The sequence below is a fragment of the Bufo bufo genome, chromosome 6 (assembly GCF_905171765.1).
Source record: "Bufo bufo chromosome 6, aBufBuf1.1, whole genome shotgun sequence".
NCBI classification, from domain to species: Eukaryota; Metazoa; Chordata; class Amphibia; order Anura; family Bufonidae; genus Bufo; species Bufo bufo.
This window is the reverse complement of record NC_053394.1, coordinates 260,664,734-260,680,709: the sequence shown is the minus strand read 5'-3', so window position 1 is coordinate 260,680,709 and position 15,976 is coordinate 260,664,734. Positions and strand designations below refer to the sequence as shown.

The 15,976-nt window shown below is 43.9% G+C and overlaps 1 protein-coding gene across 2 annotated transcripts in view; it reads left to right on the top strand.

Annotated features, from left to right (window-relative positions):
* Positions 1-15,688, top strand: part of NDST2 (N-deacetylase and N-sulfotransferase 2) — a 143,314-nt gene extending 127,626 nt beyond the window's left edge. For both annotated transcript variants that reach the window (XM_040439038.1, XM_040439039.1), the window contains exons 9-14: positions 226-349; positions 442-616; positions 4,192-4,362; positions 8,168-8,277; positions 9,870-9,972; positions 13,576-15,688. In XM_040439038.1, the coding sequence (XP_040294972.1) occupies positions 226-349; positions 442-616; positions 4,192-4,362; positions 8,168-8,277; positions 9,870-9,972; positions 13,576-13,701 (809 nt within the window). In that variant the 3' untranslated portion in view covers positions 13,702-15,688. The remainder of the gene's footprint in view (positions 1-225; positions 350-441; positions 617-4,191; positions 4,363-8,167; positions 8,278-9,869; positions 9,973-13,575) is intronic.
* The last annotated feature ends 288 nt before the right edge of the window (positions 15,689-15,976 follow it).

Below are 15,976 nucleotides of genomic sequence, written 5' to 3'. Positions count from 1 at the left end.
TCATGAAAATGTGGATGGTAAATCAAAACCAGAAAAGTGGAGATGTTACAAGAACTCATCCATACACTGCGGAAACTGACCTACTAGGGCAGATTTTAAACCCGCATCATGTAAATTTTTCATTTATTTTTTATTTTTTTGCTGTGTTTTTCATCCTATGCAATGCGTACAGTGACATCCACAAGAATCGGACCCTTTTTGTAATTGTCTTTCATTCTTTCACAGGTACAACCGCCCTGTACTCCTTCCTCAACATGCACCAGGCTGTCACCAGCAACTTCCAGAGCCCTGTCACCTTTGAAGAAATTCAGTTTTTCAATGGTTTAAACTACCACAAAGGCATTGACTGGTAAATGCACTGTAAAACTCTGTATAGATATCTTTTTCTTTCTCTACTGAACCCACATCAGTGACCAGTCACCACTTTACTCATATCTCTAGGTACATGGATTTTTTCCCCATGCCCTCCAATGCCAGCACAGACTTCATGTTTGAGAAAAGTGCAAACTACTTTGACTTAGAAGTGGTACCAAAACGCGCAGCCGCTCTCCTGCCCGGAGCCAAGATTATTGTCATCCTGATTAATCCTGCCGATCGGGCCTATTCTTGGTACCAGGTAAATGAAATGTCTATGTTTAATTGCTGTATGGGTAGTGAATATAACGAGAATGAATTGGAAAGATTAATTACTGTTATTATATTAATCCACAGTTCGCTGACCTTTTACTCGCGACCGCACACTTAATAATATGTTTGAAGTCATTGTATATTAGTTTCACATATCACAAACCCAGGTTTTATTACACTGGTATGACGAAGTGGGCAATGTAGAAAACACGGGAATGCTTCTATGGACATTTTTATTCATTTTCTATTCCTCTGCCAGGGCTACAAAGCGGGTGGTTCTTAAATAGCGATATTAAATATATATTTATATATAATTTAATAATAAATAAGGGGTGTCCCAAAAGTGACCACCAGTTACATGGTTCCAGTATTTATAGTAAGGAGGGTATTGGGCATGCTGGAAGTGATGAAGTTCAGTCTCGACTATACTGATATTCTAATCCCAATTAAAGGGGTTGTCCGGGTTCAGAGTTGAACCCGGACATACCTCCATTTTCACCCAGGCAGCGCCCCTGACTTGAGCATCGGAGCAGTTCATGCTCCGATGCTCTCCTTTGCACTGCGCTAAATCGCGCAGGGCAAAGGCATTTTCAGGAGTTCCGGTGACGAACCGGGCTCTCCTTGGGGCTGCCAGGAATCCCGGTGACGTCGCCGAACATACTGCCGGGCGGAAGCGTCTGCCTGGCAGTGTGTTATTGTAAACAAGAGTCCTTGCCCTGTGCGATCTAGTGCAGAGCAAGGGAGCGCATCGGAGCATGAGATGTTAGCATTGGAGCATCAGGGGGGCTGCCTGGGTATATCTAGTAGAAGAGCAATAGCTCTGCGCTGGAAACAAGTGGTCTCTGCTGAATTTACTAATAGTAGACATGCAGATCAGACTCCGCTAGTGCTGCAACAGTTTGGGTTATTAAAGAGGACCTGTCAAATCTCCTGACATTCAGTGGATATAAAAAGTCTACACACCCCTGTTAAAATGTCAGGTTTCTGTGCTGTAAAAAAATGAGACAAAGATAAATCCTTTCAGAACTTTTTCCACCTTTAGGCTACATTCACACGTCAGTATTTTTCTATATCCCGATTTTCGGTCCGTTTTTTTGCGGATCCGTTGTTCCTGAAAATGTTTCCATATGTCATCCGTATGTCATCCGTTTTTTGCGGATCTGCAAAAAAACGGAAACATGTATAAATTTCAATAAGCAAATAAAGTTGTTTGGATTTCTTTGAAAAAAAATTGAAAAAAAAAAGTGAATAAAAGTCTAGTTATGTGTTACCTCAGGTGCCATTTAATTTCCAGGAACGGAATCCGCATAAAACGGATGACATACGTAATGACATACGAATGTTTTCCGTTTTTTGCGCATCCATTGACTTTGTATTGGTCCAGGTTCCGATTTTTGCGGAAAAGAATAGGACAAGTTTTATATTTTTTCGGACATACGGAACAACGGAAACGGACAGCACACATTGTGCTGTCCGATTTTTTTCCAGGACCCTGTTCAAAGCACAGTCTGACACTGGAAGCACTGATTGCATAATGTCCTCTTTAAACCCTTCAGGCTTGGTCCAGCACATTCTGGTTTGCCCGTGTTAGTGCCACAACCAAAATGCTGTGACAAGGAGTGGCCCAAATTTGATCTGAATCATAGAAAGCATGCACCAAAAAAACGTAACTTTTTAATATAAATCAAATTATAAAAAACACCCAAAAGGAGCTAATGTTATATATACGTATACCCAGGAAAAGTGCTGCTAAGATGTCCAAAATACAATTTAGAGCAAGGGGCGTAAGAAATACACCATGACAGGGTAACGGGGAATCTCTCCCTAAACAGTCCCCATTACTGGCTCAGCCCAGAGAAACACCTTGATGGTAGGTGCCCTCTGTCCCCGTACCTATGCCTGAACATGCCCCTATCTGCCCTAACAAACATCATAAATCAAAACCAACACCCTAACTCCCAACGCGTTTCCCCAAAATTAGGTTCATCAGGGAATAGAGTGCAAAATAGACATGTAGATATGATAGTAAAACGATAGCAGAAACTCCCACAAACAATGATAAAGTCCCTTCTTAAAGAGGACCCTTCATCAGGCTATCTATAAGTTACCTTATAAGGCGGCCCCGACTGATGCCATTGCACTTTTTTTTTGTCTACAGAACCCCCCTGGCTAATCTCTCTGATTGGTTGTGCTCACAAACAGGGAGAAGATAACCACTCCCAGGGAAAATACAAGTCTCCGCCTAGGATAACCGAGTCGCTTTATTATATTATAAGGCGCCAAAATATACGGGGCCAACAGCGGACGAACGGGGGGGTTCTGTAGGAAAAAAATAAGAGCTGTGTCATAACTGGGGGCCGCCCTATAAGGTAGAATAATAGACTAGAGCTATCCTGATGAAAGGTCCTCTTTAAAGCATAGCCTAAATTTGATACATGCTCAAGAATACAGATATAACTGGATACTATCCAAAGGACCACTCACGTGCGCCAGTCAATGTTTGGCCTGTGAGCAAGATAGCAGCCCAAATTTAATCTCCAGTAACAGATCTGCTTACCATTACAGTATCTGCAGCCTTTATATAAAGGAATCAGAGTTGTAGAGGAGAAAGTTGATTTAGTTGGGTGACGTTAGAGGTTAGGGATGCTACTGTCCCAGTTCTTGTGGCCCCCGGGGTGTCTAGAATTTAGTTTGTGAAGAGGTCCTTAAAGGTTAATAGTTTGTTGGCATTGCCGGTGCAGACGTTCTCTTGCTCTGTCATTATTAGCCTAAATGACCGGTGTTTGTGGCTGCAGAAAAAGCTCATTACAGTAAATCTACAACAACCAGGACCGGCGTTGTCTGCAGGGGCTTCAGCTAATCTCCTTTATTGATTTAACTATTCCTGGTCATCTCTGCTAGACGCATACAAAGTTAATTGCTTTTTTCTGGCGGTTTTGAAGAACAATCTGTGTGGTGTGACTAGCAGCCCACTGCTCAGGGGAAATACTTCATCTAAATATGGTTTCCCTTTGCCATTTCTTTATCTTACGAAAGCTATGACACTTATGAAGTTCATTCAAGTGGCTCACTTTCCACACATGTGTTATAGTTTGCGGCCAAAAAGGATGATTTAAAATGGACCTGTCAGAAATAATCAAGGCGACAAATACTATCTACGGCCTTTTTGTTTGAGAGACTAAAAGCTTAAGAACAAGGCATTACAGCTCCTCCAGACCCATTACCATATAAACCTGGTCTGGAAATCCCACAGATCACCCCTCGTCTGAATAGGAACGTAAAGCCCTGGGCACCTGGACTTGACTATCTCAATACGATTTTGAATAAACTGTAATCTCTCATTGGTGGCAAAGAATAAACCATGGGAAGGATATGACTGCTGCCCCACAGGCTGGAAAGTGATCTCTGCAAAACCGGGCATGCCGGCCTATTATGAGGGCGCAGTAGACAGAATGTCCGAGAACGTTTGTACCGATAGGGTCATTTTCCGAGTTTGTAAAGCTTTTTAGATGCATGGTGTTTGCTGCAATATGGTGACAACCTTCTTTTGCTTTCCTTGGTTAGCACCAGCGAGCACACAATGATCCAGTGGCAATCAACCACACCTTTGCTCAAGTCATTATGGCTGGTTTACATGCTCCACATGAACTGAAAAATCTGCAGAGCCGCTGCCTGCTGCCTGGTTGGTATGCTACTCACCTGGAGAGATGGCTGACCTACTACCCAACGAGCCAGGTTAGTGTGACAGAAGCTGTCTTTGTTTGCTATGGTAACCTTTAGGCTAAGACGTGGGCAGCTCGGTGGCTCAGTGGTTAGCAGCGCTGTGGTCCTAGCTTCGTATCTGACCAAGCACTGCATGGAGTTTGTATGTGCTCTCTGTGTTTGCGTGGGTTTCCTCCGGGTGCTCCGTTTTCCTCCCACACTCCAAAGACATACTGATAGGGACCTTAGATTGTGAGCCCCATTGGGGACAGCTTGATGCTAATGTCTGTAAAGTGCTGCGGAATATGTCAGCCCTATATAAGTGCATAAAATAAATACTAGAATAAATGGTGCAGATAGTCATATAGTACACTGCAGTTATTCAATGTAAGGCATCATAAATAAGCTTATTGTCACATGGCAGACTTTTCTATCAGGCCCTTGGGTTTCTGCTGTGGATGTACAGCTTGCCGTGCCACGAATCTGTCCACTCACAATGTGTTCCATTCATGTGAAGAAGTGGTGTCGCCTGGATTTAATTCAAATCACTGGGACATAAAAAAAATATATACAGATTTAAGTGTGGAATCCAGTTTAGAAATCTGCCATGTGACCATACCCTAAAACAGATGGGCAGGATCCCTAACCCTTCAAAGGGTTATTCCCACTGTAGACATTCATGGCACATTCACACAATATGTCATAAATGTCTGATTAATGGCAGGTCCCACCTCTGGGACCCGAATTTATTTCAATAATGGAGGTCCCCACTGCATCTGGTGCTGTGGCTTTCTGTGTTTGCAGCTCTCCCCTTTCACTTATGGGAGTAATGGAAACAGCAGAGCCTATATGGTCCTCTTAGATGCAGCCACCTCAACCGGCTGGTTAGGGCAGTCTTGTAGATTTAGATGCAGGAATATCCCGTTCCGTAAATAATAATATATCCATAATATATCTTCAGCTGGGCTGCTTGGTGAGCAGCGGACTGCTTATATGCAGCTTGTTTAGGTCCCTTTACACGGGAAGATTTAGCAGGCGATTGTCAAGAAGGAAGCGTTGGTTCCTAACAATTGCCTGCTCATCAGTGGAGGAGACCAGTGCATTTACATGCAGAGATCTCCTCCACATTATGGGAAGGAGCAACAGCTATGACTCGTTTGCCAGCAACAGAGTGCTATTTAGACTAGGGTTGTTTCGTGTATCGACCTTTCGATACCCAATCGATACTTTTAGCCCAAAATCTATACGATACTGGGATTTGTCTTTTATCGATACTAAGCTGTGCTACTGCACAGCCCAGTATCCGAGAACATGGATCGCGCTGCTCTGTGTGCGCCATGTTCCCTCAGCAGCACAGGAAGAAGGAAGCAGTCTCTCCCTCCCTCCCCCCTGTGCTGCCACTGCCTCTAATGAGAGGGCAGAGGAGGGGAGGGGCTGTGGCCACTGCGCTACCAATGATAACTAACGTTTAATGCATTACAAATGCAGGCGGCGGCAGAAACACATTGCCGGCACCTGCAATCCGCAGCAATTAACCCCTCAGGTGCCGTTGATCATCATTGGTGGTGCAGTGCGCCCTCTTCCCACCCCCCAGTATTAAAATCATTGGTGGCAATGGCCACAGAGTGCCCTCACCTCCTCTCATTGGTGGCAGTTTCTGATTGGAGCCCCAGCAGTGTAATTGTAGGGCTCCGATCGGTTACCATGGCAGCCCTGGCTGCCTGCCATGGTAATCTCCCTGCTGCTGTGTGTATTATGCACAGGGCAGCAGGGAGAATGTGAGGTCCTATTCATCCTAATAGGACCTCAATATTAAAAAAACAAAATATTAAGAATAAATCACCCCTTTTCCCAAAATATCGCCACGTCCGAAAAGTCCAAACTATATTAAAATATATCTCCTATGCGGTGAAAGTAAAAACTGCGATTCGTGTTTTTTTTTTTTGTTTTTTTTTTTCGCCTTGTCCCCCCCAAAAATAGGATAGGACTGTTCGATTATGGGCCGGACATTCCATAAAATGCGGAATGCACGCAGCTTTTTTTTTTTTTTTTCGTGGTATCGAGTATCGCAATACTTTATGGTATTAAAAACCAAATCAAAATTTTTGTATCGAAACAACCCTAGTTTAGACCATAGGTAAACAATGATTTAGTTGCTTGCACAAACGAGCATATTACCTGACAAATGTCCGCCAGATAATTTGTTAGCGATTATCTGGCGGATTCTTGGCCTGTGTAAAGGGTCTTTTACTTGAAGGGGTTGTGCCAAGTTTATAAGTTATCCCATAACTAGCTGATCACTGGGGGGTCCAACTGCTGATCTTGTAAACAGGAGTCCAAGACACCTCTCCCCCGATCTGATGGAATAGCAGGTCTAGCATGTGCCCTGCTGCTCTATTCATTCTTTATGGCAGTGTTCCTCAACTCCAGTCCTCAAAGCCCACCTGCCGGTCATGTTTTCAGGATTTTCTTAGTATTGAGCAGGTGATATAATTAGTGTCAGTGCATCAGGACTTATGACAGTTATTCATTCTGTGGGATATTCTCAAATCAAGACCGGCAGGTGGGACGTGAAGACTGAAGTTGAGGAACGCTGCTCTGGGCCTGCCAGAGATAGCCGGGTACTGTACTATACGGTCTCCGGCTTTCCCATAGAGAAAGATTGGAGCGGCAGGGCGCATCCTTGATCTGCCGCTCCATCAGAACAGCGGAATGGGACCCCCGTTCTCAGGATCAGTGGTGGCCCCAATGATCAGCTGGTTATCTATCCCTATCTTGTGGATAGGCGATAACTTAAACTTGGCACAACCTCTTTAAAGGCAACTGGAGAGATATTGGAGGATCTTCTCACTCTTGTGGAGATTCTGCATTGTCATTCATTTAGTAGAAGGGCTGCTGCCATATGTATGGATGGCTGTTTCCTTACTTTTAGGAGTTACTTCTGCTGTATCGGAGAGAGCCAGGTGGAAACTGACCTGATACTTTGCATCAGGTCACTGCTGGACTTTCTGCAAAGCAAGTCCATTGATATTCTTGATCTGTTTTCTGTGGATACCAGCAAGGAATGGCGTATTCCAGGGCTCCTGTATTTTTTACATCAGAAATGGCACTGCAGACTGCACTGTTCTTGCTATCAAAATACCTAAAACCATGATGGAATGGTAAAAATGCCAATGTGAACAAATACCAATGTGTTATGTTCTTTTTCTTCAAAGGTTTACATTTTAGGCAATGTTCTAGAACAGGGATGCTCAACCTGGGACCCTCCAGCTGTTGCAAAACTACTACTCCCAGCATGCCCTTATAACTGGAGGCTGTCCAGGCATGCTGGGAGTTGTAGTTTTGCAACAGCTGGAGGGCCGCAGGTTGAGCACCCCTGTTCTAGAGTTTCTCTATATGAATAGATGAAACCTGTGTTTTCCTACATCTGTAAAGTTTTTGGCACAGTGGACCTCCTGTAGCAGAATTTATCACACATGGAAAGGTCCTCATTGCCCCTACTCACCAGTCAGACTCCAGTGTTCATTTGTCTTGTGCTCTCTGGTTGTTATTGTTACGAGCAACAAGACCAATTTTTCTGTGAGGCAATTTGTGTAGTGCATAATGGGCTTCATACATCAAGTGCCCTAATGAATAGAGAAGTGATGACTTCAGAGCTCACTGGCACAGTCCCAGAAGAAGGCCCGTTTATATTCATGACTTAGTATCCCTTCTGTCTTACCAGGTATTGCTAGCTCCCAGCCATCCCATTTATCACCCGGTCTATTACAGAATTTCAGGCCGCATTTCAGTGTGTAAGCAGTTTGGTGATAATTTTATTTCTTTTTCCCTCCACCAGCTTTATATAGTTGATGGCCAAGAATTGCGTAACAACCCATCTGCAGCCATGGATGGTGTCCAGAAGTTCTTGGGAGTGACGCCTCATTTCAATTACACACAGGCCCTCAAGTAAGTTTTCAGTGGAAGGATAGAGGTCTCATGGAACAAGCTGCAGCGCTTGCTTACACCATACCAGGCAAGGTGATGGTCACCTACTTACCTGGTCAGGTTATGAATGCCTTTACACGCACTGACCAGAAAGCCGATTGTCGGTAAAGAAACGTTCCTTCCTGACAGCCGGCTGCTCGTTCAGTGAAGGCGACCACTGCATTTACATGCAGCGATCTTCACAGTATGAGGACAGGGGATTGCTATTTAGACAGAGCCATCTGCTGCCCAGGAACGATACTTGATCTGCCTGCACAAACGACAGGATCATCTGATGAACGAGCGTTTTGCTTGTTCATAGGGTGATGACGGCACATTTAGACAGGCAGATTGTCAAGAATATGCTTTTGCGGGAACGTTCATTCCCGATAATCTGCCTGTAAATCTACCTTTTATGCATGTTTTACTATTTGCTAATCAATTTGATGATGATTTGTAGTAATGTTATCAGAAAGGACAACCATTGTGCGATTCCTATTAGTGTGTCATCGTAGGCTATGGCGTTTCCAGCATTGCAGGTTTCAGGTTCATGTAGTATTGACGATGGCGTTCTTACATAAACACATTAGTCTGTCCGCTCCTTCTCCATAATGCACCCCTTTCACTCACTGGCTCAGCTTCACCTCTCCACAAGTAAACTTTTGTTCTTGCAGAAAGTACTTCCACAAGGAGAGTTTATGTCCTGTAAGTTTCTGTGTAGGAGCTTGTAACCAGTGCAGTAAATATGAAATATAATGTATATCCAGTGCTGTGATGGCTCTAGAGCAGGGATGGCCAACCTGAGGCTCTCCAGATGTTGCAAAACTACAACTCCCAGCATGCCCAGACTGCCAACAGCTATCAGCCTACAGCAGGGCATGGTGGGAATTGTAGTTTTACAACAGCTGGAGAGCCGCAGGTTGACCATGCCTGCTGTAGAGCTATTCATTGTCATGACGCTTCCACCACTACTTTTCAGAGGTGCTTTTAAAAGGGAATCAACAGCACCCTCTCACCTGATTAAAACATTGTTTTTCTTTTTTCATCAGAGGCTCCGTACTCAAGTTAATACTTTTTCTTAGTATGCAAATTAGGCCTTTGGTGCATTGAGGGCATCACTCTTGCTCTTGTTGCACCCAATCTCCACTCCTTTTAAAGGCCAGCCCCTCCGTCTCTGCTTTGATCAACAAAGTTAGGCAGTGGCAGAACAGCGAGGAAGGGGCTGGCCATAGAAAGGAGTGAAGCTTGTGTGCAACAAGAGCAATGGTGTTGCCCTTGTTGTACCAAATGCCTAATTTGCATATTAGGAAAACTTCTAACTCTGGAACGAAGCCTCGGATCAGCAAAAGAAAAATTGTGTTTTAATCAGGTGAACCAGAGCTATGTGTCTATGGAAATGGATAGGGAGGTCACTGGTGACTGATTCCCTTTCATACCCTGAATTGACTATAGAAGTTCATTATTTTTAATATATACATGAATCCGTGTATGTTAGATATTGTATTTATGTCTGGATATACAGAATCATAGTATATGGGCAGTGGTACACTAACCAACATGTTTTATTCACCTAGGTTTGATGAAGCAAAAGGATTCTGGTGTCAGGTGATAGATAATGGGAAAACCAAATGCCTTGGAAAGAGCAAGGGTCGCAGATACCCAGAAATGGAGCCTTCGGTGAGTTCTCTGCAAGCACTTTAAGTGTACGCTATAGGAGATGGAAGTAACTATGTGTCATGGATGACGTCCTAGAGTCTGTGTTAATATTCTTTACACCTTTGTTGTATTCTCTGCAATATTTATTAAAGGGGTATTCCCTTCTTGCAACATGATGCAGTGCGGCCCCACTCACGTGAATGGGCCTATGCTGTAGTTCCATGCGCAGCCAGAAGCATGCCTAATTGCACCACTGCTGTGGCCCACTTTCGTCTCAGGATTGGTGAAGTCCTCAGATAGGGACATCACTTTATAAAATGAGTAACCTCCTTTTACATGTTGCAGAGCTCTGTATAAATGTTTAAAGCATACCTAAAGTTTAACTTTTTGTAAGTCAATAGTATAGGTGATAATTTAGAATTTTGGAATATATTTTTATTAAAGAAGTGCCTGTTTCTATAGTCAACCCCCCTTCCCCCCCCAGTCTCTACCTTCATCACGGTCTGTGAATTAACCGATCAAATCCATACACTGAAGAAATCTGCTTACAACAGAAAGGGCAGAGAGACCATTTGTGGCTGCACCTTTGAGTGAGTGATTTATTTAATCTCTGAGCTGAATAATTTTTTCACCTGATAACCCATTCTGGGGAGAGATTAATCACCACATACCCTGTTTCCCCGAAAATAAGACAGTGTCTTATATTAATTTTTGCTCCAAAAGATGCGCTAGGTCTTATTTTTCCATGAAGAAAAATACGGTACACATTTATTGTTGAACAAAAAAAAAAGGAAATCGGGGTGGGGAGGGGGATCACTTAAAATGGCACAGGGTGATCAGAGAAGGGAATCAAAATGACACAGGGGTATCAGGGTGGGGAGGGGGATCACTTAAAATGACACAGGGGGATCAGAAGGGGGAATCAAAATGGTACAGGAGAATCAGAGGGGGGGGGGGGGGGATTACTATAGCATTTTAGTACCCCCTTATAATCCTCCTGTGTCATTTTGATTCCCCCTTCTGATCCCCCTGTCATTTTAAATGATCCCCCTCCCCACCCTGATACCCCTGTGTCATTTTGATTCCCCCCTCTGATCACCCTGTGTCATTTTAATTACCGTTTTTACTCTTCCCCCCCCCCCCCCCCCCCCCCCCCCATCTTCATCAGATATTCCCCCCCCTACCTGTCACCCCGTCCCCTGTGTGTCCGTGCCAGCCAAGTTGTGAGACGCCATCAGGGCAGAGCAAGCAGCGGGCGGAAGAAGGCGGCAGCTTGTCCTGGCGGCGGCTGCGGCCAATCAGTGAGCTCCTTACATTCTGGGGTGGCTTGCTTTATAATCGGGGAGGCATTATGTCTGGCCGATGCTTTATAATCGGGGAGGCCTTATTTTCGGGGGGATGCCTTATATTACAGCGATAGGCAAAACTAGAGGTAGGTCTTATTTTCGGGGAAACAGGGTAGTAGCTGCTGCCGTATCTTGTCTCCCTCAGTTCTTCCTCCTCCTCATAGAGTTCTGTGTACGGATTTATCCAGTCAGTTCAGAGACAGGGGGGATTAAGTGTAGAAAGGGGCAATTTTTCTTTAATAAAATATAGCATAGTTCACGACCATCACCTATACTATTGAATTATGAAGAATAAAACTATAGGAAAAGGCATGCTATGTACACCTTCCCTGGTAATTTTTTCTATGATTGCATTTTACTAATTTTGGGCTAAAAAAACATTTTTTTTTAAGTTTTTTTTAAAATATTGAGCCGTTCTGTCACAAAGGGTTAACTGTTTCTAGTTGTGTGAATCCTACTTTAATTTTTTTTGTGTTCTCTAATAACCGTTTATCTCTAAATTACTAAGAGGTCATAAACACTTATTTAAGCCACATTATTATCAGTAAGATAAGGACTGAGCAGTAATGAATGTTTATAATGTCAGAGAGCAAAGATAAAGAGCTGTCAGCTCCCTGCTAATTCAGATCCTGCTAATAGAGCGTCTCCTCTCTGTACAGAGAGAAGGACTCAAATATTTTTTTCAATGGGTCTTTATTAAAAATATTACCTCCATAAGGAGTACAATGCAATAATAAAAGAAAAGTTGCCCCCAAAGGTGAACATAGCCTTTAATCTGAGTTTTCTAAGGGTCTGCAGCACATGCCCACTCTAGTTTACTAGACTCTGCACAGCTCTCATCTATGGTCTTTGTGGGATATTGCTGCTCAGTCCCATTCACATTTTGTACAGGCACATCTGCACTCTTGTCCAGGTGCTGTGCGTATAGTATTCAAGGGGGCAATGATGCTTTTGTACAGCATAGATATTCTCAGTTTACATCATATTAATGTTAAATGACAAAGCACAAAATTATTTTGGGTATATTAAAATCATCTCAGCTGTTGAAGTAAAGCTTCAATCAGATGCTTGATGAGCATTTCAGTGTCCATAGCAGAGGCTCCAATCCTGACACAGCCTCAGGTTTAGGCCGAATGCACATGGCCGTGGTCCGTGGTATGCCGGGCTGGATTCCTGTTCAGAGCAGGAGCGCACGGTGTCATTGGTTGCTATGACAACGTGCGCTTCATGCCGCCGCTGCTGTACAGTAATACACTATGCGAGTGTATTAACTATACGAGTGTATTACTGTACAGCAGCGGCGACATAAAGCGCACGGCGTCATAGCAACCAATGACGCTGTGCGCTCCTGCTCTGAACAGGAATCCAGCCTGGCATACCACGGACCGCTCTTGGCCGCGGAACACGGCCGTGTGCATTCGGCCTAAGGCTACATGCACACAAACGTAAGGGCTCCGTGCCGGTGCTGCGGTCTGCGACGCATGGGCACAGACCGCGGGGCAGCCGCATGCGGATCGTGGACTCATTCACTTGAATGGGGTCCGCGATCCGCATCACAAGAAAGTAGAGTATGCGCTACTTTTTTGCAGTGTGGGGGCACGGCCACAAACACCACGGAAGCACTCCATGGTGCTTCCGCGGGGTTCCGATCTGTGCCTCCGTTCCGCATCTCCGTGATTGCGTATTGCGGACCTGCTGTATGCAGGCCGCAATACGCCCATGGGGGGGGGGGGGGGGGGGGCGGCACACTGTAGTGTGCATGTAGCCTAAATGGCACAAATTAAGGGTCTATTCACACGTCCGTAAGTGTTTTGCGGACCGCACATCGCCGGCACTATAATAGAAAATGCCTAATCTTGTCCGCAATTGCGGACAAGAATTGGACATGTTCTATTTTTTGTGGAAGTGCGAATGCGGACAGCACATTCAGGCCCCGTTAAAAATTAATGGGTCTGCACCCGGTCCACAAAATTGCAGAATGGATTCGGACCCATTTTGCGGATGTGTGAATAGACCCTAACAGAATCATAGGAACTTACAGCATCATGTATCCCTATCATTAGACCCATAGTCAGGCTGGCATTTGCAGCTGTAATATGGATGATCAAATGCTCCCACATTACCGCCATCTGAATGAGGCCCTAGGCCTTTGAAAGTTTAGAGTCTCATAAGATGAGTCTTGGGAACCTGTAACTTACTAAGAATTTCTGGAATAACTACTGCTTATTTTCTCGTTGAGAACCCCTGTCCATAACCATGCTTCATCTTCTGTTTTTAGTCCCGGAATCACCTTGCAGACCTTTATCGGGAAAACAACATTGAACTGTCCAAGTTGCTGAACAGACTGGGGCAACCTTTGCCAACATGGCTCCGAGAAGAACTTCAGAATTCCAGCAGAAGCTGAGTTCGGTCTCCAGAAGGGGAGCTTTCAATGCAAAACAAGTTTGAGAACGACCTCTCTTGACAATGTTTTGTGTATGTGATTGTCAGCACAACTGTTCATCGTTCTTTCTGGGAGCAGTTCATTGCTGTGGAATGTGGACCCCTTGCACTGCAATGATTAACAGAACCAATCTCACCATGACTATGCCTGGAACTGAACAAGCAAAGCCACTGGTTAGAAATACAACTTATGTATTTAAGTATTAACTGTTTATATAATGTAAGATCTTTAGCCCCAAGCAATGTAATCACTCAACATTTAGCCTGTACAGGCCAGGATCTAAGGGGCATTAACAGACCTAGCAAGATAGCAATTTAACCTCATTTTCCGATCCCCTTCCAATGATATTCATACCTTGGAAGACGGATACTTGATCGCCTGGCTGAAAGGTTCCTTCAAGCTGTGGAAAAAGAGTATTTAAGTCCATTTTCTCCCAGTGTATGTGTGAACAAGCCTCAGAGCTCTCAGTCTTCTCTGTACCATCCCTACAATCAAGTCGTCTTGTACCCTATTTTCCCATGATTGCCTACAGGCTGTGAACATTGATTTTGCTGGCATGCTGTGTTCCAAAAACATGGCTCGACTGGTTCCATTTTGCCTTGTTGAACAGTAGACTCGGGCAGTGACTCGGCCCTTATGCCCCGTTAGCGGAGTTGAAGAGCAAAATCTGTGAGCAGAGTGGTAAATTACCTGTAAATCGGATTACTGTCGGCTAGCTGTATATCTGAGTGTTTTTTCTGTATGAATATTTTCACACTGGGCTGTCCATTTATAAGAACAGCTGATTGGTATTTGTCAGGTAAACGCTACAGTATTAACTCCATGCATTACATGTAAATAGATGAATTTAGTACATGACTACTAGTTATGTGCTACATGTATTGGAATATGATTTAAGATTTTTGGGTTGTTTTATTTTAAGGGGTAAGTAAACTGAGAAGACTACAACTCCCAATGTACCCTTTTAAAGACTAAATGGAAAATCCTTGTTGGATTCTCTGGCTGCTAGGAAGGTCCAAGTTATTATCTTCACCCAGTCATTGCAGCAGTTGGACAGTGGAGGGCAGTGTAAGTTCTTTAGACATTTAAAAGTTTTTTTTCTGGGATCAGAATAGGCAACTACTATCAGATTGGGGGAGTCAGACTCTCCAGGCTGTGGCTGATCAGCGGTTTTATCTAACTATTAGTGACCAAGCAGGATGAGCTATTTCTTGGTCAGTAAGGAAGAAGCCACAGTGCCACAGCCCCTTCAACCAGCTGATTGACAGGGCTGCCAAGAATTGGACCCCCACCAATCTGATAATGAAGACCTATCCTGAGGAGAGGCTATCCTAAAGCTGGGGGAGGGGGAGAGAGAAACCTTTAACCCAATGAATGTTAGATTTTGCACAATTAACATTCCATGAAATGTTAGAAATTCCATGGATTTGGATATTAATGGAAACATGTGACCTTTCCCATGTAGTTAGCAGCACTTTGCTTTTTATTTTTCTCACACGAGTTTTTAATCGTCTGTCATTCCACAGCGAAAGCCTGTGTTTTAAGGTTCAGCTCTACACAATATTGTGCGTCTTAACAGAATATGAGGAGAGGGAGAGCAGATGGATAAGGGGCATTCCTACACAAGCTTCTTAAGTTAATCTGTAGGTATTGTGTATTTTGTACAATGGTCCATTTACTCTTGTATGTTCAAATGTAAATAGTATGCAATATAGTATTTTATGCCATGTACCTTTTTTTTGAGCGGGTTAGAAAACTGTACAACCAAATACTTAAACATAAGGAAAAAAGATACATGTGGCATTTTGTCAACAACCCCTCTGTCCCCCTACTGCACTGGACCCTCATGTATTGTGTCATTCACATTGAATGATGATAATGGAGAAATTTTTGGCTCTCGTAGCTGAACACATCGAAATAAAAGCTAGAAGTAGCATTCGTGGATTCACTAAATGTTTTGTTTGTGGTTATTTAATGGACTAACAAATTATGATTTCCATCAGACGCATGGTAATTTGTTTAACCCCAACCATAGAGCCTTTTTAAGCATACAAACCCCCTCCCGAACATGCCTGTGGTATAAAGAAAACCTGTTACTTTAAACATGCAGTCCATCCATTCCGTAGGCCGCATAAAACTGATGAACATGAGATCACATGGCTTAAGACGAGCCGCAAGTATCCAGTGGAGCTACTGCGATCAGCGGTGCCTTCTCAATCAGCTAATTGACGGGGGT